Consider the following 24,497-nt stretch of genomic DNA (forward strand, 5'->3'; position numbering starts at 1 on the left):
CACTGACATCATTTCCCCTTTCACTATTTCCACAATCTAGCAGTTATCAAGGTATACCATTACGGTGCCTAAGGATTTGCATAAGATGATCCTGAAAGAATTGCTGGGTCAATTTGAGGACTAATTTGAAGGCTTTTACTACCTGTAGTCACTATTTCCCACACCCCTTACATGAGAAGTCAAGGAAGATGGTCCCAGTTCACTGTGGGGCTGAGTAGCTCTGTATAAACCTCCAGGCCCTGTAGCAGGTGTGCACCCCAGGAGAAGCAGCAGTCACCAGTACAGCCCAGTACCGCAAATGCAGCCTCAATTCCTGGCCTAGTGCATTCTCCCTGAACCACATTAACAGAAGTAGGACTTTTTCAAAATAAGGTTCTGTGCCTGTGCTGGACAGAAGCTCCACTGCATCTAGGTCAGGCTGTGGGTCTGTCAGGCTCACCATCTCTATGTATCCCCAACATGGGCCCTCCTTCAACGAAAATCCTGCTTCTCACAGCACCATTTAACACAGACATTTTTGAGAAATGGTAAGATGTGGGTTAAAATTTTCTATGCAGTTTCCTCATTAGTAGAATAGGGATCACTGTAGTTGTGGAAGATATTAAAATCAGTTGAAAAAATGTTCTGTACAACACTACACACAGTGTATAATCCGGATTCTTTCAGAAACAATGCTTTGCATACGAAGGCCAGGACAAAATAAAATACCCAAACTAACTACAGTGGTGGAATTGAGTGATTTTTGCTTTTCCTTATAATTTTCAATTAAAATAAAAATTTCTACAGAGAACATACTGCTTTACAATGTGAAAAATAAAAACTTTAAAAACATATTTGATGAAAACAAAACCACACAGTTTATAACACAAAGGGTTGATCAGATTTTTTAATGAAGACAATTTTTATATAACAGAACCAAAATAACATTTTGATACTTAACCAAAGTCACGTACTACAACTGAATTACTTTCCTTACAGTCACAGTCTCTCCAGTGTATGACGTATCACAGAGGTCCTCAGGAGGAATAGACACTGAAGGCTTTCCTTGCCTTTTACATTCATAGGCTCTGTCATGTGTAATGTATATTTCTCTTCAGTGTACCTTCTCACGTTTTCAAATGGTGGACATAGAGCTGAAGATGTTCTCTCATTCCTTACATTCATAAGGCCTCTCTCCACCGTGAGTTCTTATATGTTGAGTGAGAGATGAGGCCTGGCTAAAGGCTTTCAGACACTCCTTACATTCATAAGGCCGCTCTCCACTGTGTATTCTTACGTGGTTGATCAGGTGTGAGGACTGGCTAAACGCTTTCCCACATTCTTTACATTTGTAAGGCTTCTCTCCTCTGTGAGTTCTTACATGAGTATTGAGGGCTGAGCGCCAACTAAAGGCTTTCCTACATTCTTTACATTCATAAGGCCTCTCTCCCCTCTGAGTTCTTATATGGTTAGTGAGGTGAGAGGACCGGCTAAATGCTTTCCCACATTCCTTACATTTATAAGGCCGCTCTCCACTGTGAGTTCTTACATGGTTGATCAAGTGTGAGGACTGGCTAAAGGCTTTTCCACATTCCTTACATGTATAAGGCCTCTCTCCACTGTGAGTTCTTATATGCGTAGTGAGACTTGAAGAATCACAAAAAGATTTCCCACATTCCTTACAATCATAAGGCTGTTCTCCACTGTGAGTTCTTATGTGGCCAGTCAGCTTTGACAACTGACTAAAGGCTTTCCCACATTCCCTGCATTCATAAGGTCGCTCTCCACTGTGAGTTTTTATATGGTTCATCAAGTTTGAGGACTGGCTAAAGGCTTTTCCACATTCCTTACATTCGTAAGGCCTCTCTCCACTGTGAGTTCTTATATGAGTAGTGAGGTGTGAGGCACAACTAAAGGCTTTCCCACATTCCTTACATTCATAAGGCCTCTCTCCACTGTGAGATCTTATATGTGTAATGAGGTGTGAGGACCGGCTAAATGCTTTCCCACATTCCTTACATTCATAAGGCCTCTCTCCACTGTGAGTTCTTATATGTGTAGTGAGGTGTGAGGACCGGCTAAACGCTTTCCCACATTCCTTACATTCATAAGGCCTCTCTCCACTGTGAATTCTTTTATGTTTACTGAGGGATGAGGAATAACGAAAAGCTTTCCCACATTCCTTACATTCGTAAGGCCTTTCTCCACTGTGAGTTCTTATATGTGTAGTGAGGTTTGAGGACCGGCTAAATGCTTTCCCACATTCCTTACATTCATAAGGCCTCTCTCCACTGTGAATTCTTTTATGTTTACTGAGGGATGACGCACAACTAAAGGCTTTCCCACATTCCTTACATTTATAAGGCTGATCACCATGAGTTCTTATATGGCTAGTCAGCTCTGAGGACTTACTAAATGCTTTCCCACATTCCTTACATTCATAGGGTCTCACTTCACTGTCAATACTTATATGTTTACTGAAGGATGAGAAAGAACTAAAGGTATTCCCATATTCCTTTCCATCATAAGGTTGCTTTCCACTTTGAACATTTTTATGTTCAATGAGAGCTGAGAACTCACCTAAAGCTTTCCCAAATTCCTTACATTCATAAGGCTTCTCTCTACCGTGACTTCTTACATGTGTAGTAAGGGATGAAGAACAACTACAAGTGATGCCACATTCCTTACATTTATAAATTTTCTGTCCAGTAAGTGTTTTTACATGAGTTCTTAGGTAAGAGGTACAACTGCAGGCCACTCCACATTCCTTAAACTCATAGTTATCATATCCAGTGTGAGATCTTAAGTGACGTTTAAATGAAGAATGATACTTGAAAGCTTTTCCACATTCACGGAATTCAGAAGGATTTTCTCTAGCAGGAGTTCTTTTGAAGCTGGTAAGATGTGCAATCTTGCTGAAAGGTTCTCCACACTGAGTACCTTCTTTCCTTTGCTTTACTTTCCCTTCTTTACTTTCACAGAGGCCAACTGTAAGCCTTCTGTCAAAAACAGGCAGCATGTTGTTAGAATTATGTTAGTTATAACTTCATAATTATAGTACACAGTAAATACCTGTTTTCTGCCCTGAGTTATCTCATGTGGAATAGGTTAAATCATCTTATAAAGATCAATTCCTTTACTCTCACAGTGTTTCTAAACAACGAGGCTTTCTGATAACTGAGTACAAGGAAGATATATTTCACATACTTAATAACACATTCATATATATGAAAATACAGGCTTGTGAAAATTATGTGAGCACAATTTTAGAGCTAGTTTTATACATACACACATACACAGATAAATGCTGTGATACCTTAAGACTCACTCCTGAGGTACTGTTAACAATCATCCGAATGATACTCACCTCACGTGACTCCCCTGGTTGTTATGCTGCTCTTCAATGCCATGGAATTCACAGATTTCTCCTAACACGGTGTACCAGGAGTTATTTCTCACGAATCGCATTACCAAGTGTTCACTGGACACTATCTGTCCTTTATCAACCTGTTGAGAAACTGACCCAATAATTTTAAATGGAGTTTCACAACATGAAACAGAATGGTAAGGAACTTTTATGAGGAACAAGGCACTTGTGAGCAAGAAAGACTCTAAGGCATCTGGATGTTCCCGGATGTTGGCAATGGTCAAAAGGCTGAGCAATGTACTAAAAAAATAACTCCCTGACAACTGAAAATCAGTGTCATAAACAGGATGTAATTAGGAAGCATAGAAGAAGGCACTGCATACCATGCATGTGCGCGAAAGTAATGTTAAAAGAGAAATGTGGAATAGACGGCTTGAGAGGACTGATGTAAACAAAAAAAAGCAAAGTATATCTGGAAATTTAGCCTCCTCAAAAAGTTTTTGAAGGTGATGTATTTAAATGTAATTCCCTCCATGAAGGGCTCACCCTTCAAAAGATTTTTGCCTTTCTAGTGCATCCTGACACCATGGTTCTGAATAAGTCCTAACTCTACTCTCCTTAGATCTTTCCCTGGGAGAACAAGTGGGTGTGGCTGACATGGTGTTCATGGGGAAAGGCAGATTGTGAGAGAGGACAGTGGGGAGCCCATTTCCCTGACATTGGGCCAATACTTTGGTCTCCAGAGTCTCAACAGATGAACTGGTATGAGTTCATTTGCAGCAAAATAATGACATCAAATTTGTAATAAATACAGTCAAACTAAGTACCAATCTACAAAGCTGTGTCCAAAGTGACTCCTGAAGCCAATGTGCACTATTACAATACTTAAACACCCTTAAGGCTTTTAACCAGAAGAGAAATACAAACTCCGTTTAATATGTAGATTTTTGCTGTCAGCGGCAAGACTCTAGAGGTAAAGCTCCATGAAAGCAGTGAACGTCTGTCATGTGATTCAATGTATTCCCATTCCTCAACCCAAACCTTCAAACGAGGTCCATGAGTACAATATATTCATTCACAATGAAAAAAAAATAAGAAAATTGAAATCCTTACCAACTGAGGCCAAGTTCCTGAAGGTTTCCATCATCACATCTCTGTAGAGTTTCCTCTGAGCAAAATCCAGCAAAGCCCACTCTTCCTGGGTAAAGTCCACGGCCACATCCTCAAACACCACAGACTCCTAAAACATCCCACATATTCTGGATGAGCATGGTATCATCTTCCCCAATGTATGCAAAAGAACAGGTGAGGCTGTCAGCACAGGGCAACAGAGAATTCAGAGAAAAGTCACACAAGTTTCTGTGTTCTACTCCAGAGTTTGGCCATCAACTCTTCTTTTTGCAGTCTGCATTTGCATCCTGACTCTTGGTATCCTATCTCATAAATTTAACAATATTTCTAACACACTCAACTTCTGTCCACATAGTTGAGTTTTTATGCATAGTCAATAAAACACAGGTAAACATCTTTTTCATATTTTCTGCTCTAAGACAAGATCCATCTGGTATCAGCACTGATATCCCTCCTGTGTCATCTTCTGAATTTGGCTTGAATTTCTGGCAGTTCCCTGTCAATGTACTGCTACAACCATTTTTTAATTTATCTTCAGCAAAATTTTACTTGCACGTGGTATTAATAGTATTATTTGATAATTTCTACATTCTGTTGGATCATCTTTCTTTGGAATGGCCAAAAATATGGATCTCTTCCAGTTGGTTGGCCAGTGTCTTAGTCACCTAGTACTGCTATAACAAATACAAGTGGATGGCTTTAACAAAGAGAAGTTTATTCTCTCACAGTCCAGTAGGCTACAAGTCCAAATTGAGAGCATCAGCTGCAGGAGAAGGCTTTCTCTCTCTGTCCGCCCTGGAGGAAGGTCCTCGTAATGCATCAATCTCCCTTGGTATGGGAGCATCTCAGCGCAGGAACCTCAGGTCCAAAGGTCACGCTCTGCTCCCATAATTGCCTTCTTGGTGGTGTGAGGTTCCCATGTGTTTCTGCTCACTTGTCTATCTCAAAAGAGACTGGCTTAAGACACTATCCAATCTTGTATTCCTCATCAGTATAACTACCGCTAATCCATCTTATTAGATCATAGTGACTGCATTTACAACACATAAATCACATCAGATTATACAATCATATACTGGGAATCATGACCAGCCAAGTTGAAACATACATTTTTTGGAGGACATAATTCAATCCACGACAGCCAGGTAGCTGGTTTCCAAATTTCAGTCCTGGATAAGTGAATGCTTCCAGTGTTGCATCTGTTGTTGGAACATATCAATTGGTATTCAGTCAATTCCTAGAGCCTTGTTTGTTGCCAATCCCTTCGGCACAGACTGCACTTCTTCCTTCAATAGCATCAGTTCTTGATCATATTTACCCCCGCAATTCCTTCATCATCGACTGATTCTTTTTGGTACAGTGACTGTGAATTCCTTCCATCTTCTTTTGATGTTTTCTGCATCATTAAAAATTCTGCTAATTATGGCAATATTACAACTCAAGGCTTGAATTTTTTCTTCAGTTCTTACATCTTGAGCAATGTTGAGTGTTTTTCCCTTTTGGTTTTGGAACCCCAGGTCTCCACACATTTCATTATAATACTTTATGTTGTCTTCTCAAGCTTTAAAATCTTCTGTTCAGTTCTTTTACTTCATTTCTTCCATCTGCTTTAGTTACTCTACATTCAAGCACAAATTTCAGGGTCTCTTCTGACATTCATTTTGTTCTTGTTTTTCTTTCCTGACTTTTTAATTATCTTTTGCTTTCTTCATGAATGATTTTCTTGATGCCATTCCACAACTTATCTGGTCTTCAATCGTTAGTGTTCAATGTGTCAATTCTATTCTTGACATGGTCTGTAAATTCAGGTATGATATACTCAAGGTTGTACTTTGGATCTCGTGGATTTAATTTTCTTCAGCTTCTACTTCAACCTGAGCAACTGATGGTCTGTTCCAAAATCGGCCTCTGGCCTTGTTCTGACTGATATTGAGCTTTTCCATTGCTTCTTTCCACAAATGTAGTCATTTAGATTCCTGTGTTTTCCATCCAGCGAAGTCTATGTGTATAGTTGTCACTTATATTGGTGAAAAAATACTTGCAATGGAGAAGGCGTTGATCTTCCAAAATTTTCTGCTCTCGTGCCGTTTCTATCACCAACAGCATATTTTCCAGCTACCGAGCTTTCTTTTTTCCCCAAGTTTCACATTCCAATCACCAGTAATTATCAGTGCATTTTTACTCCGAGTCTGATCAATTTCAGACTGCAGAAATTGGTAAAAATCTTCAATTTCCTCATCTTTGGCATTATTGGTTAATACCTGAATTCAATTGTCATATTAACTGATCTTCCTTGTAGACATATAGATACTACTTATCGCTGGAAGCATTCTTCTTCATGACAGACATTGAAATGTTCCTCTTTAATCCGTCATTCCGGTCATGTTGCCGTTAAGTGCCGTCAAGTCAGTTCTGATCATAGAGATCATATGTACAAAATGAAACTGCCCAATCCTAATCCCTCCTCATAATATTTGCTACGCTTGAGCACACTGTTGCAGCCACTGTGTAAATCGTTTTCATTGAGGGTCTTCCTCTTTTGCCCTTAACTTTCACTTTACAAAGCATGATGTCCTTTTCCAGGGACTGTTCTCTCCTGATAATACGTCCAAAGTACGTAAGACGAAGTATAGCCATCCTTCCTTCTAACGAGCATTCTGGCTGTACTTCTTCAAGAACGTAGTTGTTCATTCTCCTGGAAGTCCATGGTATACTCAATATTCTATACCAACACCATAATTCAAAAGGGTCAATTCTTTTTTAGTGTTCTTTACTCATTGCCCAGCTTTCGCATGCATATGAAGTGACTGAAAATTCCACGTCTTCAGTCAGGCACTCCACAGTCCTAAAAGTGACATCCTTGCTTTACATGATTTTAAGAGATACTTTGCAGAAGATTTCCCCAACACAATATGGCATTTGATTTCTTGACTGCTGCTTCCATGGGCATTGTGCTTACTGGTCCAGGATTTGTTTTCTTTATACTGAGGTGCAACCATACTGAAGGTTGTATTCTTTGATCTTCATGAGTAAAGTCCTCTTCACTTTCAGCAAACAATGTTCTGTCATCTGCATAATGCAGGTTGTTAATGCGTCTTCCTCCAATCCTGATGCCACGTTCTTCTTCATATAATCCAGCTTCTCAGATTATTTTCTCAGCATACAAGTATGGTGAAAGAACACAACACTGATGCACATTTTTCCTGACTTTAGACTGCACAATATTCTCTTGTTCTGTTCAAATCACTGCCTCTTGGTCATGTAGTTTCCTCACGAGCACAATTAAGTGTTCTGGAATTCCTATTCTTTACAATGTGATCCATATTTTGTTATGATTCACACAGTCAAATGCCTTTGCAGTCAATAAAACACAGGTAAACATCTTTCTAGTATTTTCTGCTTTCAGCCAAGATGCATCTGACATTAGCAACGATATCCCTTGTTTCACATCCTCTTCTGAATACGGCTTGAACTTCTGGCAGTTCCCTGTCTATGTACTCCTGCAGCCACTTTTGAATGATCTTCAACAAAATTTTACTTGTGATGTTAATGATATTTTTCAATAATTTTCACATTCTGTTGGATCACTTTTCTTTGGAATGGGCACAAACATGGATCTCTTCCAGTCAGGTTGGTCAGGAAACTGTGATCTGATTTTCTTGACATAGATGAGTATCTCCAGCACTGCATCCGTTTGCTGAAACATCTCAACTGGTAGTCCGTCAATTCCTGGGGCTTTGTTTTTTTGCCATTCCCTTCAGTCCAGCTTGGACTTCTTCCTTAAGTACCATTGGTTCTTGACCATATCCTACCTCCTGTAATGCTTGAACATCAACCCATTCTTTTTGGTACTGTGACTCTGTGTATTCCTTCCATCTTTTAATGCATCCTGCATCGTTCAGTATTTTCCCGTATAATTCTTCAATACTGCAACTCATGGCTTAATTTTTTTTCAATTCTTTAAGCTTGAGAAATGTCTAGCGTGTTCTTCCCTTTTGGTTTTCCAATTCTAGGTCTTGGCAAATTTCGTTATAATACTTTGTCTTCTCAAGCTGCCCTCTGAAATCTTCTGTTCGGCTCTTCATCATTTCTTCCATTGGCTTTAGCTACTCCAAGTTCAAGAGCAAGTTTCACAGCATAGTTGACCATATAATCGTCCAATTCAAAATGGCCAATACCAGTCCATATCAACTGACTAATGCCTGGGATATCAATCTTTATGCATTCTATTTTTGATGATTTCCAATTTTCCTAGATTCATGCTTCATACACTCCAAGTTCCGATTATTAATGGATGTTTGTAGCTGTTTCTTCTTCTTTTGAGCAATGCCACATCAGCAAATGCTGGTCCCAAAAGCTTGACTCCATCTGTGCCATTAAGGTTGACTCTACTTTGAGGAGGCAGCTCATTACCAGTCGTATTTTGAGTGCCTTACAACCTAAGGGGCTCATCTTCTGGCACTATATCAGACAATGTTCGTCTAATAATTCATAAGTTTTTCACTGGTCAATTTTTTTTGAAGTACATTGCCAGGTTCTTCTAGTCAGTGACAGTCTGGAAGCACCACTGAAACCTGTTCACTATGGTTGACCCCGCTGTTATTTGAAATACCGGTGGCATAGCTTCCAACATCACAGAAATACACAAGACACCACAGTATGACAAACTGACAGACGAATGGTGGAGAATCAGAATAGGAATACATAAAAAAATCCAGGGGAAAAAATAAATAGCCCTGGAACTCGCCCACCAAATTACATGGAGAGTTGCCTTATCACAAAGGAAGCACACACACTACAGAGAATTTTCAAAAACTACAGACACTTTAATATGTGGGGTAGAGTCAACTAATCATCTAATTGGAACAATGAATGTATTTCTACGTCCTCCACATGCAAAAATAATTCCAAGTAGATTAAATGTCAAATGTAAAATTATAACATTTTCAGAAGCTATAAACACTTTCATGACAACAGCAGAGAGTGAAAACAACAAGACATAAAAGATTGACGGAGCCCTGGTGGCACAGTGTTTAAAATATTGGCTGCTAACCAAAACGCTGGCAGTTCAAATCAATGCTCCGCTCTGTGGGAACCCTATGGAGTTCTAATCCATTCTATAGGATCACTATGAGTAGGAATCAAATAAAAGGCAACAGATTTGGTTTGGAAGAGATTGAAAAATTCAATTATATTAAAATTCAGGACTATTCATCAAAGGAAGCAAAAAGTGAGTGGGTACCTAAGCTACATACTATGAAAAAATTTACAATAAATACAAATGTGTCTGTTTATTTCCAACTTCTATAAAGAAGCCCTAAAAGGTCACAAAAACATGAATTTACAGTGAGAAAATATGCACGGCCTTGTCAGTAAAGGAGTAGTGCAAGATCACTGCAGAATAAAGTTAAAGCAAAATACTATTTCATACCCATTAAAAACTAAAAATTGATAAATTTGAGAATCTCTGTGCAGGTCAAGCAAATGAAACAAATAAAATACATATACTTACTTTGTGGAAGGGAGGATTGCTAAAGAACATTGTAATTTCCTACTAAATTTAAACCTGGCTATGGTCTGCAACTCAGCTACTTACCCTCACTAGAATTATTGTGCATTTAAAGTATAAAAAGAGCAGTACTATTCACGAGAGCAAAAACTAAACTTTAAACAATGTAAATCCCTTAAGCTGTACAATGAATATGTAAATTGTGGCCAGTTCATCAAGTGGAACACATACATGCATAGGAACATGGGTAGACTACAGCGACAAACACTAACATGCATGAAACTCAAAAACATCATGAGGAAAACGAGCACACACGTAGTAATAGCATTCATACAAAATTCAAAAATATATTGTTTGTGAACTAAGACTCAAGTGATAAAGTTAGAATAATAACAATACTACTAACAATAAATAATAAATTTCTAATATATAGATTGTAGTTACCTCCAGGTTAATGAGATCAGGGCAGGACACACTGAGAGGCTCTAAGAATGTCCCAAGTTCTGTTCAAACTCAGGTTTTTATATTAGTGTTATTTAAACATTACTTGAAAAATTCCATGCATTCTTAGTTCATAATACATTTTACAACAGAAAGTTAAGGCATTATATAAAACTTGGAAAGAAATGTGATTTTCACGTATTAATTTTACCAAGGACAACATCGTGCTTGGCAAAGGAGAATTTCAGTAAGAAAGAAGAGGACCCTCAAGGAGATGGATTGACATGATAGCTGCGACAATGAGCTCAAACACAGCAACGACTGTGAGCGTGGCGCAGGACCAGGCAGTGTTTTGTTCTGTTGTACAGAGAGTCCCTGTGAGTCGGAGCCGACTCAATGGCACCTAACAACATAACAATTTTATCAAGTAATGTGACAACCCCTTTATTTTGATTTAACTTGTCTTAGGTCACAAGAGCTTTTATTCTTCAACTTTTTATGCCTGAATCTTAGAAACTTATATTTATAAAATACAAGAAGCTTTGTAAAAGCAAAATGTTGGAAACTATCCATGTGTCCATTCATGGTGGTACGTTTAAAAAAAAATCACCACCACCAACAAAAAATCAGGAAAAACTAAGATCCATCAAATGCAGTACTATGGAATTTTATAAAATTTTACGCTTAAGTTGTCTATTGTTATAAACAGATCTCTGGGATAATTTAACTGTAAAAAGCAAGCATAAATTCCATGGTATATAGTATGTGTAACAAAGTACGAGAAACAGGAGGTGAAGGAGAAGGTAAGGCATGGAATGATATTCCGAGGTGCCACAAATATGAAAGGCGCCTGACTCAGGCAGCTGAAAAAGAGGGAGGAAGGCGTTTCTGCTGATGCACGGCTGCTATCAACGTCTATTCATCTTGAAACTGGGAGGGGGGAGGCAGAACAACTTAGAGATTGCTCCTGGGCGCTCAAACTGGGGGCAGTGGCACAACATACAGATAGTGCCTGGTCACTCGTCACTGTGCTACGCCCCTGAGGAGAAATGAAAATTTCTAATTCCATTTGCTTGCATTTACATAAAGAAATACTAGCAAGACAGTAAAGAAAGTTTACAATAAAGCTGTTATCTAAAGGTAGCTAATGGACGGAAAAAGTCTGGATGAGCCAAGAGTAGGAATAAATCTTCAAGAAGTATCCTTTTTAAGTTCATAATGGGACTTGAACTTCAAAGATATTATCTATTGGAAAAACGTAGTTTCATTAAATTAAGTTATACTTTTAAACACGGTAAAAGTCAAAAGAAATGTTAAGTGTTTTTACTAGGAATTCACATTCGTAATAATAAAACCATTTAAAATTTAATCATTTAGGACTCAGCTGTTCAACAGTCTAATACACTTGTGCAAATCACAAAAGTATAAATTAGAGCTCTCTTTCTAAACACAGTAACCAGGGAGATCAGAGTCTGTACACCCATTTTACCTCACCACGGAGAATGTTTCCAAAATGGCTAAAGTATTTAACACATTGGGGGTTCTGGCATGATTTATTGACATAATAAGAATCTTTAAGAAACTTCTCAAGATTTAAGAAAGTTTTACAGGAACTTTTTCATCAGTTAATAGGCATTCCTCGTGTTTGAGAAGTTTTATATCTATTAAATGGAAAAAATTGTCAGAAGAAATATAAAAATTTGATTCCAAAATTTGCTTCAAGTGCAGACTGTGACCCTGTGAAGTTAAAAATAACCATCTCCTATCCTGAGTTCCTTTAGCACAAAAAAAAAAAAAAAAAGCCCACTCATAGATTCTAATCCAAAGCTGAGGAGCAGAAAGATAATTCAGGAGTTTACTACCAGCTCTAGGCAAAGACAGGGTGGGAGGACATGGACCTGGATTGGGCATCATGCTTCTCACACACCTGAAAGGTTCAAGTAAATCCAATACCCTACTGAGGGGGGGGGGGGGGGGACGGGACGACCCTGATGGTTTTGGTGATGCCACATATGATCCAGCTGGACTCACTCCCTTGCCTCATTCCCTTGGTGAGGTCATAAGAGTGCGAAATCTCACACAAGACCCCATAAAGAGCCAGGGTTGTTGCCCTACTAACCCTCCCATGTTCTTCACCCCATCACACAGTGTGCAAGTTGGAGCTATAGTGTTAGGACTGCACAGAAAAGACTGCAGTGCCTGGGGGAAGCCAACAACACTGTTTGCAGTGATGGGACGAAGATGACTCTGGAGGGCCTGGGCCTCAGCATCCTCAGTCACAGCTGTTCTGATTCAGGCTCTGGTCAGATCTGTTATTCAACACAGAGCACCAGGGCCCAGGATGGGGATGGTAATGTCCCATGGTGCCAACTTGGAACTCACATAGGGAAGAGGACACAGGCATTCCAGGCTTAAAAAACCACGTATGTGTAGAGGAAGGGCCCTGTGGCAATGGCACTTCTTAGGATATAGACCTTGGCATCTTCTGCCACCTTTTACATCAAAGAACAAACACACAGCTGGGAGCACACAGTTCGCCCCCAACAAATCACATTTAGCCTCACCCCTTTATGTTAACAATTACTCAGTTCTCTATGGTACTCACCATTTCCTGTCCCCAGCCTAACGAAGTCTAAGTGAATGTCCTCTCTACAGCCTGAGAAGCCACTTAAGGCAGGAGGGATGGGAGTGGAAGCAAACCCACTAGGAAGTCTGGAGGCAGATGAATAAAGTTTGGTCTACACAGCCAGTCAGCAGTTGAAATTCTTACTCCTGATTGACAGATGTGTTAGGTGGTTGCCCTAGGTCCCCAGCTGCCTAGACTGGACCACTTCTTCTGATCACACCTGGGACCTGAAACAGAAGAAGATGAGGGATGGGATGGGGGAGACAGTGTTGAGTAAATAAGGAGTATCATGTTCCTGGCTTCAGCTTTCCCTGGGCAGGGCTTCCTCCCAGACTCAAGACATTGCTCAGCCTTGAGGGTATCTGCATTCCTCATGCAGCTCTACAGGTTTCAACCTTATGGCAAGGAAATCACAGATGGAGCAATTTCCTCATCCCAGAGCATGGGAAGCATCCATGTCTAGCCAGGTGAGAAAACTTGAACCTGATTTCCACAGGGTGTCAGAGGCCCAAGGTTCAGACTGTGGTTTCAGATGGGCATCTTTGCTTCTTGTAAACCCATATAGACATTCATAACTGATATCAACATGGGTAAATTTTCAGAAGAATACAGTTTTCAACTTTGGTTAATGAATTCATCATGACTCTTTGATTTTTCATTATGTGAAATTAAACCCTCTTTTTAGAAAATTCTCATTTCATTTATATCATTGTAAAATGTGATCCGTATTTTTCCTGTCAAATTTGCAATTAATGTTTCTTTTTTCCTCCTACAGTGGTTAAGAGCTTGGCTGCTAACCAAAAGGTCAGCAGTTCACTGGAGAAACCCTGAGAGTATGGCTCCCGGACACCCTTTCAGTTCAGTAATGAAGTCTCTCCTGAGATTCACCTTTTAGCCAAAGATTAGACAGGCCCACAGGACAAAACGAGCCTAAAGGAGCACACCAGCCCAAGGGCAAGGATGAGAAGGCAAGAAGGGACAGAAAAGCTAGTAATAGGGAACCAAAAGTCGAGAAGGGAGAGTGTTGACATGTCATGGGGTTGTAACCAATGTCATAAAACAATATGTGCACTAACTGTTTAATAAGAAGCTAGTTTGTTCTGTAAACTTTCATCTAAAGTACATGTAAAAAAAAACTGTTAGCAGTTCAAATAGACCAGCAGCTCCTTGGAAACCCTATGGGGCAGTTCTGCTCTCTCCTACAGGGTTGCTATGAGTTGGAATAGACTCAATGGCAACGGGTTTTTTTTGGTTCTTCCTCTTGAGATTTTTTTTTTTTTTTTAACCCAAGGAGGGAGAGCTACACAGATGTCTGATTATGTAAGATCTTGTTACCAAAAGGAAAATACATGGCTTTCCTTCTACATGGGATTGTAGGGAGGAATGTGGAGATTTCAAAGATTAAATGCCAATCCCAGGCAGTGATAACCTAGAGAAAATCACATATGAGAAACTGCAGCAAGGAAAGAATGGACTCTTTAAAGTAAATGAATCTGGATCAAGTGGTTATTTGTAGGGAAAGAAAATAACAAGACCAGTGAATTAGAATTCCAAATATTACAAAAATAGATTACGTTAATGACTTTGGAGTTACCAATGATTCTCAAACAGGAAAATTAAAATTACACATTTTAAGTTTTGAAATATATATAGTTGCTGTTTGATTCTCTGGTTTCTATATATTTATTTCTATCTTTTGTTACTCTTATCTTCCATAGATTTGATATACACACCTTCATTCTATGTTATTACATTTGGTTTAAAAACAAGCATATTCTCTCTATTACAAATGCTATACACATTACTCATCAATTTAAATTTTACTTTTTCATGTTCAAAGTTATGTTCCATAAATGAACACTTTCTAATAGTTGCACGTTTTATATTATCCAAATAAAAGCACTTTCTAAAATAATTACTTCAAAGAATGAGGCACACTCAACAACACTGCAGTGTGGCTGACTAGGATGTGTTGAAATATTTTGAATATTTCCATAATGCACGTCTCTCATTTTGCCCTCATTCCCAGTATTTGCTACTCTTACAAAGGAAGTATGCCAGGTTTTTACTGCAAAAAACCTTCAACATATTAAGTGTAGCTATTTGGTAGCAGAAATTACAGTTGCCACACTAGAATTGAATCTGGCAGAGATCCTGTCTCAATCTATGCTTAGAATCTTGGAGAAACACTGGGTATGTGATCTCGATAAACTCGTCTCCTATGTTAACTTTGTTCAGCCATATCAGGTTGGCTAAATTGTCTTTGGCAAAATTGTGATGGAAATTTTTGCCTTAGTGCCAAATGAATTCCTGGAAATGTGCCTCTTAATCAGTATTTTCCACCTGAAGTGGGGATAATTATGGTCGTAAATGAACGTACTAGTTCGAATTCATGTTTCTTACTTCTTCATCTATGTGAAAGTCCTATAACAAACTAATAATCAAACCCACTGCCAGAGTCAATCCGGCTCCCAGCAACCCTATAACATAAGAGAACTGCCCCACAAGGTTTCCAAGGCTGTAATCTTTACAGGTGCAGACTCCCACATTTTTCTCTCATGGAGTGGATGGTGGGTTCAAACCACCGGGGCTCCTTAACAATAAACTAGGGGAGGGGGATATGCCTTACAATAATCTTACATCATGATAAACTGAGAAAATATTGAAGTTGTCAAGGATTTCATTTTACTTGGACCCACAATCAATGTCCATGGAAGCAGCAGTCAATAAATCAAACGACTTATTATATAGGGTTAATCTGCTGCAAAAGACCTCTGTAAAGTGTTGAAAAGCAAAGATGTCACCTTGAAGACTAAGGTGGGCCTGACCCAAGCCATTATATTTTCAATCGCCTCATATGCACGTGAAAGCTGGACAATAAGACTCAAGAAAAATTGATGCCTCTGAATCATAGTGTTGGCGAAGAAAACGGAATATACCATGGACTGCCAAAAGAACAAGCAAATCTGTCTTAGAAGAAGTACAGCCAGAATGCGCCTTAGAATCACAGATGGCGGAACTTTATCACACACACTTTGGACGTGCTATTTATTAGGAGGGGCCAGTCCCTGGAGAAGGACATAATGCTTGGGAAAGTAGAGTCAGTGGAAAAGAGGAAGACCCTTAACGAGATGGACTGACACAGTGGCTGCAACAATGGGCTCAAGCACAACGACCGTGAGGATGGTCCAGGACTTCGCATTGTTTTGTTCTGTTGCTATGAGTCAGAACCAACTAAACGGCACTTAACAACAGCATATGATAGAACTGCCCCACAGGGCTTCCAAGGCTGTAATCCTGACAGAAGCAGATTGCCACATCTTTCTCCCACTCCGAGGACGGTGGTTTCTAACCCCCGCCCTTTCCGTGAGCAGCCGAGCGCTTAACCACTGCGCCACCAGAGCCCATTAACAATTAAACTAGGGGAGGGGGATGTGCCTCCCACCACCTCACCTTCTGTAGAACCACCAACAGCTTCACAACAGTCCCTGCGTGCAGAGACGCAGGCGGGCAAGGCAGCCTGGGGCCGGGCAAACGGAGGCGGCGGGAGCAGGGCACTCACGCAGGCTAACTCCCTGCGTTTCGCTGACGCCTGTGACCCCAAAAGCCTCACAAAGTCCCGGCCAAGCTGACAGCCGTGGTCTCGCCCACGCACGGCCTCCCCGCTTAATGCGCCGACACACCTACGGCCCGCCCGCCTACCTGGCCGTCCCGACGCGGCGGCCGCCGGAGTCCTCAGCCGGGCGGCGAGAGCGGGCGCTTCGCTGCGCCGCCGGCCGAGGCCGAAGCCCCGCCAAAGAGGCGGCGACGGCGGCGGGAGGCCCCGCGGCCCTGGACCCTCCAGGGAGGCCGCAGAGGCCAGGCCTGCGCAGCAGAGGGAGCAACGGCCTCGGAACCGCAGCGGGCCCTCCCTGGCCGGCGGGCTCTACCTGCTACCGGGCCAGGCCGGACGCCCAGGGCGGCGCAGACGTACCTCACGCCCCAGCCGGGTGACCGCCACTCACAGCTGCCGGCCGCGCACGCGCACTTCCGCTTCCTGCTCTGACCCAGGCGGCGGGAGGGGCGGGGTTCCGGCGCGGACGCAGAGGGCTCCGCCCAGTGGTGGGCGTGTTCGGGGTCTTGTTGAACTCGGATCTTCCTCGTGTCTTTGTTTTCTCCATAAACAAACGCTTTAAACCAAAAACCGGTTGGCAACTAGTCAATGCCGACTCATAGCGACCGTATAGGACAGAGTAGAACTGCCCCATAGGGTTTCCTAAGCTGTATAAGTACAGCCAGATGCTCCTTAGAAGCAAGGATAGCAAGACTTCCTCTCATACACTTTGGACATGTTACCAAGAGGGACCAGTTCCTGGAGAAGGACATCATGTTTGTTAAAATAGACGGTCAGCGAGAAAGAGGAAGACCCTCAACGAGATGGATTGACACAGTGGCTGCAACAATGGGCTCAAACATAACGATTGTGAGGACGGCACAGGTACGGGCTGTGTTTCGCTCTGTTGTACATAGGGTTGCTATGAGTCAGTATTGACTGGAAGGCACCTAACAGCAAGTCTTTAAACAGATTCAGGCAAATCTCCATGTAGCTTACATTTTGGAGGGCACAGTCAACATGCACTAAACAAACTAATAAAAAAATCGAAATTGATAAGGGAATGAAGGAAAAGTAGATTGGAGGATTAGGGAAAATAAGAAAAGTAAAGTAATACTTGCAGAAGAAATACCCCTAAGAAGACGGACATTACAACAGAGTCTAAGAATTAAAACATTAGGGGTCCCCACATGGGAAATTGTTAGAAAGCAATTGGAACTAAGGCAGAGATTGCTTTTCCTTATTGATTTTCTGATTGACTGAGTCTAAAGGTAAAAATGTTGTGTTGAGAAATGCTCCCAGATTTCTGAATGTGTAGCATACAACTTCCTTTTCACTGATCACTTTATAAATGTTGGTGCCATGAATAGAGATTGAAACATGAAAATTCAGGAAACAAAAATATCTATTGTGAAAATTTCCTTTTTCCTCTTGCTCAACACTACCACCTCTCCAGCCCCCCTTACACTGTGTAGTTTTTATACTGACTTGATACTTGTTTCACCTCTTGGTCTGCTATTTGTATCTTATGGTAAAATTGTGCAAATGGAAGGGTAGTGTATTCCTTGGAACATGGAAGCTTGGCGTGGGGGACTCACACAGACCTCACCCTGTGTTATCTCTTTATTTGTATGTATACTTTTTGTTATATTAAAGATGTTACCCTAAGTATAGCCCTTTTTGTACATTCTGTGAGTCACTCCGGTGAATTAACAAACCCAAGTACAGTGTCCTCTTCAACTTATAAAGTCTGCCTCAGCTCCTTGTGGATATGGTCAGAAAAGTGCTGCATGGACAACTGGTCTGGAGGATGGTGTCCTAAATCGTGAGCTGTGACTCAGCTCTGGGTGGCTAGGGGCAGAGAGAGAGAGTTCCGTGTGGGCGGCTGGCAATAAGGATGGAGAAGTGGGAAGGTGAGGACTGGATTAATCTCCACCTCTTGGGGATTGGCTTCATAGTGATCCTTACCACGTGACTGGCAATGAAGGTGGGATTTGCCACCTATCTAACAAAATCCTCCATCTGTATTAAAGTAGTCAACAGGCCCTGTTGGATCTGGGTACGATCCCTTTCCCAGTGATGAATCCGAGTATTATTCAGTATTATTTGTTGAGTCTGCCTGAAGCTCAAGCACCTGTAAAGCCTGATCATCTTTCTAGGCTGACGCCTATCCCTTGCCTTCCTCCTGGAAAAGAATTCCGTCTAATCTACTTATATAGTTAATAATTCCTTTCCCGCTGAATGAAGCTCCTCGTTAAAAGTGAATCTGGTCTATCCAATAGCTCCTCTATAACCCTTTTCTATCTTGTGGGCCAGTGTTGTTGAATCCATTCTGCAGGTTGTTGCCAGTGTGTGTGAATGGCCTGAGTAGATTAAGGATACGCGATTTGAACCCAAAAAAGTAGCTTCCCCCATGCTACTGTTAGGTGAGTGGTAGTCGCTCTAGATGTAATTTAGTCTCAGCATGCCAGAAGGTCTGCCATAGCTTTCCTCACCTCAGGGTGAGGCAGTTTCCTAGTGGAATTTGGATTCACCATGTGGTACCTACTGCTTTAATGACATCACAAACTCATTGTCTTTTTCTATTTTGCTGAATAGCTTTCTCTGCAGAAAAACAAAGGTACTTGTGTATAGCACACTGTGGTATTCTGGGCATGCCACTGTGACATCTCATCCATTATAACCTGGAACATTTCTAAACATGGGATCATCCAAGTTTATAGTTACACAGTGATCAGCCAGATGGAAGTTGTATACCATAAAGTGTAATGATCCGGTAGGAGACAGTTTCTGAAAATTCCTTCCCAAATGATAGCTGTAACCTGAAAAATAAAAGTCAAAAGACACTGGCACATAACTAGAGTTCCATTCAGTCAACAACAATTGGTCCAGTTCATCGTATTGTATGAACAAAATGTCTCGCAGTGTGATGCCCCTCAGACCAGCAGGCTCCCGTTTGACCCAGGCAGATTCCAAATACAGGGTTGGTCTTGACAAACGTATGGCTTCACCATTCTGGGCATCAGGTATAATTGTGTTGAGAAACAACATTATTCTTTTGCTCTGAGTCTATCTTGACACGCTCATGTAAAATTGGATTTCCCTCATTGCATTACCATTTATTCGTTCCTTACCCTCAACTACTGCTTTTCCTTCTCTTCATTTAGAACTTATTTATACTAACTTTTCCATCCTTACGAGGGACGTAGGGTTGGACCACTGTGTCAATCCAGATCGGTAGCAGTGATACCAATCTAGCAAATGCTGCCTCATCAGTCCACTACCATTCATATAGGTAGTTGCACAGGTACAGAACTGGTGAGCTATCTCAACCAAAAGGCAATACAGGTGCACCCACTGTCAACTGCCATTTTGCCAGATGGAGCACAATCCACCCTGTCAGGCTCCTTTGAACTCTGACATAAACGTTTAAGGTATAGTTACAGTTTCTGTCTTAGGGATTATCCCTGTTCCTGGCATCCACAGGTTTACCTATGGTCCCTGGACCATTGCATGAGGTAGGCAAAAAGAAAGTTGAGGTGATGTGTGGAAGAATTGTAAAGTCATACCAGCATCCTCCCCAACACATTCTTCCCATTTCGCACGGAAAATTGAAGGACTATATCTAGTGGGAGCAGTTTCAGTTAAGCAAGCTGGTAATTGTTGCATAAAGAGATACATTGTACCACAAGGTCTGGAAAATTTCTGTTGCAAAATTAGTTGTCACTGGATGGAATGAACAAATTGGCTCTAGCTGTAAACCGCTGAAGCATCTACAGCCAGGATGGAGGGCCATTGCTCCATTGTTACTTATTTGTCTTGGAGTAAAAACATTTAAATACATCATACCAATGGTAAATGCTTAAATCACATTCCTAAATAGCAACGCACAAAAATTCTGCTTTGTCACACATTACTTTTACTAGCTGTTGTGACATCTTTGTTGCTTGTGCTTTCAAATGATTGCCTGCCTAATTCTGAAGTTCATTACCAGGTCTTTCCCAATCCAAGTCTATGGAGTAGATTAAATCTGCAGCGTGAGAGTCTAAATTCTTAGCTAAGAGGTTTTCTTGCAAGGCCTAATGAATTTCTCCTGGAACTTAGTCAATTTCATAAGTAATACCACATTTGCATGACAATTTAGACCCTTTAGTAATTGTTCCATCTTCCCAAATAAATATTTCCCGGAATCAAAATACAAAGACACCCATACTATTATCTAGTATGAATCATATTATGAGGCATTAGAATATTGAATATACCATGGGCTGCCAAAAGAATGAACAAATCTGCCTTGGAAGAAGTACAACCAGAATGCTCCTTAGAAGGAAGGATAGCGAGACTACATCTTACATATTTTGGACATGTTGTCAGGAGGGACCAGTCCCTGGAGAAGGACATCATGCTTGGTAAAGTACAGGGTCAGAAAAAAAGAGGAAGATCCTCAATGAGGTGGATTGACACAGTGGCTGCAACAATGGGCTCAAGCGTAATGATTGTGAGCATGATGGAGGACCGGGCAGTGTTTCGTTCTGTGATGCATACTGTCGCTATGGGTTGGAACCGACTTGATGACATCTAACGACAACAAGGGGCATTGGTTCAAGAGGATGGATTGAACTTCCAATGTTTAATGCACATGGCTCTAATTGTCTAGAGGACAAACTCATTCCATAGGACAATTTCACATCAGTCTACGTCAATCGTTGTATTATTTTAACAGCCAACTAAATCTACATGTATAATAGCCATCCACCTTTGTTCATCTGTCTGTATTGGGACTTGAGCCCACTTGCACCCCAGCGTTAATCAAGAGACATTAGACCTGTCTTCTTCAGGCTCTATCTGTAAATAGCAGATGTCTGTTTTTCTATTAATTAGATGCTTCTTTTTTCTACATCATCCTTTTATCTCCTTTGGTATAGTCATTGTCCCAATACCCAGTTGTTTCCTGAAATATGAACAATTCTGAAATTTTAAACTAATGATGATATCTTGGATCTGTTTTATACCTAGTTACTGTTGAACTATAGAAGTGAGTGCCTCTGAGAGCTTTGTGGGATGTTTTTTCAGCATTATAAAATTCCAAGCAGTCTAATCCCAAATCTTAGCAAATAACATGTTTTTTTTTTTTCCCTAATGAAATGTGATTCTTAAGATAATTGAAATAACCACTACCATGAATAGGACATTGAGTTTATATTAAAGATGGTGGAATATTTTGGAAAAGGACAGTGATGATGGTGGCACAACATGAAAAATGTAATCGGTGTCATTGATTTGTAAATATGGAAGTTGTCATGCTGACAAATGTTTTTGTGTGTATATTTTGTGTGTGTATTTTCGCCACTGAAGGGCAAAAAGGGTTTGCAAGGCCAAACTTGAGCGCCCTCATGTGATCTGCTAGTTCACTACAGTTTGCTAAGTCATCCATATGTAAGTCCCTGGCATGTAGCCACTATTGTCCACTGTCACTATAAAACCTCTGTCCTTCCACTGCCGGATGCAGAGATCTGCTTTGGTCCTGTAGTTACCCAGGAATCGCCTCATCTGTAAGTCTCCCTAATAAACTCCTTTGCTGCCACCCTGTAGTTGCCCACTTCTTTCTTCAGTCTCTTGGCACCCTCCATTTTTGGATACAAATTTTACATTACTGGTCTGTGCCTGGACAATTGGTGAGCCAATGTCAGGGGCAATCCCAGGTTGACCAGCTACCTCCATGTGGATAAGTCTGGGCCGTATGCTTTTCTGCATGCAGATCACTGTGTGAGTACAGGGACACCCTGAAAACACCAAGTGGCAAAGCCCAGTGGGCAGATGCATGCCTTCATAAGTGTGGAAAATATGCTAGGAGAGCAGTAGTGGCCATGGGGTGGTCATTATTCTGGGCTGTTCGGCTGACCACGAAAGCCCTGCTAGCTGCTGAAGTGCACATAAGAGCTTTGCAGAAAAAGTTACAGTTAAAAGGGACGTGCGACAGTCATGTGTGGCCACGACTGATGTATTGAGCAGCCACATCCATGAACAGGAGGATCAACCAGAAATGCTTGCCTGGAGGTTTGTAAAGATGGGAGATTCAAGGACTAAGGGAACAACCCCCTAGCCATTGCTCAAAGCCCTCCAACAATGGGACTGGAGATAGTTGGAGGGGCTAAACAGGTCCCTGGCACTGAGAACACCCATTGCAAAGCAGAGTTAAAACAGCGGGGGGAAAAAAAGGAGAAAATAACTCTTCAAGATAGCTTGGGTTGAGCAGCCTTGAAGAGACCTTAGAGGCCCTCTCTGGAATTCTCTGATAACTGCCCCTGCCAAAATAATTGAGCAGCAACATAGTCACAGCTGCAATAGTAAGAAGAGAACTAAAATAGGAGGGCTTACCTCCAGGTTACCAAGCGACTGGGCTGATACTCATGTCTGCACTTGGTATGGTGGATGCGTGGCTCCACAAATGACTGAGGGCTCTGCCAACTTTGCCAAATCTTCTGACTTTCAGAAATAATTAAGACTGAGGATTAAGCCTAGGACCCTCCATCACCAGGAAGGGCAAAAACCCTTATATTACAATTAAAGTTCAATGAGGAAATGAATTGTATGTCTTGTGTATTTAGATACAATTGCACAGGTGACTGTGATCACTATAACACCTGGCACCAAAATGAGGAAAACTTTTGGGTTTGAGGTCACCATCACCGAGACCCTTGCCCAAGCCTGACTATGGATAAATCCTCCTTTCAGGGCCCCTCCGAGCCCCTATTATGTGTATTGATGATGCTGATGTATTAATGTACACCTTTGTAAACGTTTGTCTTCGAGTCTTGACAGGAATTGTTGCCATTAGGTCCAGTTTTAGTGAGGCACATGGAAACTGTGATGTGGGCTATAGATAATAGCCTAGGCATTCAATCTGGCCACTGACAACCCTCAGACTGACATATAAAGCAAGTCCCTATGGGGATGAGACAACTGGATCAAAAAAAAAAAAATCAGTTCTGCTCCTAAGCTTTTGTTACCTGTGTGGATGGTCACCAGAAAGGCCCCTATGCTGAGAGAGGAAAACAACCAAAGAGCAGACCGCTCTTGCCAACTGACTGCAGAGGCTGAAACATCCTCTGCTCCAGAGCAAAGAGACATGCAACCGACAACCTCCTGGATTTAAGAGAGGACGGCCCATGGAGAGTCACACACCATCATAGACTGGGCCTACACACATGGACTGCCACTACCATCAGAAAACGCCAAACAGCATAGAAAAGCTGACCTGCCTATGAGACCCTGGCCAAGGTGAAAACTTGTCCAGGGATGGATTCCTGAACCAACAGGCCAGGGCGTTCTCGGCAGGTAAATCATATCGGGGCCTCTTATCCTATACAGAGGCTTCCACTGGATATTAAATGAGCTCTTCACGCTTTATATCAACCCCTAAGCCATAGGGGCCATTGAGCGCTTCAACAGACAGGCTTAAATGGCTGATGGGAGGGGACAAGACAACCCCAGCCTTAACTATATATCTCAGGCAGGCAGTCTGGGGTCTCAAGGGAGCAGCTCCCTGCAAGGGCATTCCTTATTTGTACCCTATGTTTGATCAAACTGTCTGTTCTAAACAATGTGTTCCTTTTGTATACAACTATTCTGGACAAAAGGTCTGGGTTTCCACTGAGGTCACTGCCTCAAGACTAGGACAGACAGTCTGGGTGGCTATACCTGAGCAACCCTTACCTCAAGTCTCCCGGGAGATGGGGGAGGGGAGGGGGGAGTTAATGTTGTCTCTTGTTCTTCCCAGATTATCTCACAATGATGGACAGGCCCCTCATGCATGGGCCCCAATGATACAGGCTTTTGCTAGAGCTACCAA

At 41.5% G+C, this 24,497-nt stretch overlaps 2 protein-coding genes across 5 annotated transcripts in view; one reads left to right on the forward strand and one right to left on the reverse strand.

The window, feature by feature from the left end:
* Positions 1-17,043, reverse strand: LOC101341583 (zinc finger protein 883-like). Of its 4 annotated transcripts, none has more exons than XM_023733308.1 (5): positions 17,027-17,043; positions 13,033-13,280; positions 4,460-4,586; positions 3,347-3,497; positions 1-2,978 (listed from the first exon to the last, which is right to left on the reverse strand). In XM_023733308.1, the coding sequence occupies exons 2-5, from the start codon at positions 13,033-13,035 to the stop codon at positions 1,148-1,150; spliced, it is 2,112 nt and encodes a 703-aa protein (XP_023589076.1). In that variant the 5' UTR covers positions 13,036-13,280; positions 17,027-17,043; the 3' UTR covers positions 1-1,147. The 4 variants fall into 4 exon arrangements, with proteins under 4 accessions (XP_023589076.1, XP_023589075.1, XP_023589074.1 ...); XM_023733307.1 differs by lacking the exon at positions 17,027-17,043 and adding an exon at positions 16,756-16,886; XM_023733306.1 differs by lacking the exon at positions 17,027-17,043 and having other exon boundaries at positions 13,033-13,923.
* Positions 16,723-24,497, forward strand: part of LOC101341839 (uncharacterized) — a 14,700-nt gene continuing 6,925 nt past the window's right edge. The window contains exon 1 of the mRNA XM_004378663.2: positions 16,723-17,022. Coding sequence (XP_004378720.1) covers positions 16,723-17,022 — 300 coding nt within the window. The remainder of the gene's footprint in view (positions 17,023-24,497) is intronic.

Source organism: Trichechus manatus, unplaced genomic scaffold (genome assembly GCF_000243295.1).
Source record: "Trichechus manatus latirostris isolate Lorelei unplaced genomic scaffold, TriManLat1.0 scaffold00057, whole genome shotgun sequence".
Taxonomy (NCBI): Eukaryota; Metazoa; Chordata; class Mammalia; order Sirenia; family Trichechidae; genus Trichechus; species Trichechus manatus.

Excerpts from the sequence above, each read along its gene's own strand:
- LOC101341583 (XM_023733308.1), bottom strand. Across the intron at positions 3,498-4,459 it reads CAGGAACTTGGCCTCAGTTG|TTTCTCAACAGGTTGATAAA; the intron begins GTAAGGATTTCA and ends TTATTGGGTCAG. Across the intron at positions 2,979-3,346 it reads AACCAGGGGAGTCACGTGAG|AAGGCTTACAGTTGGCCTCT; the intron begins GTGAGTATCATT and ends TGTTTTTGACAG.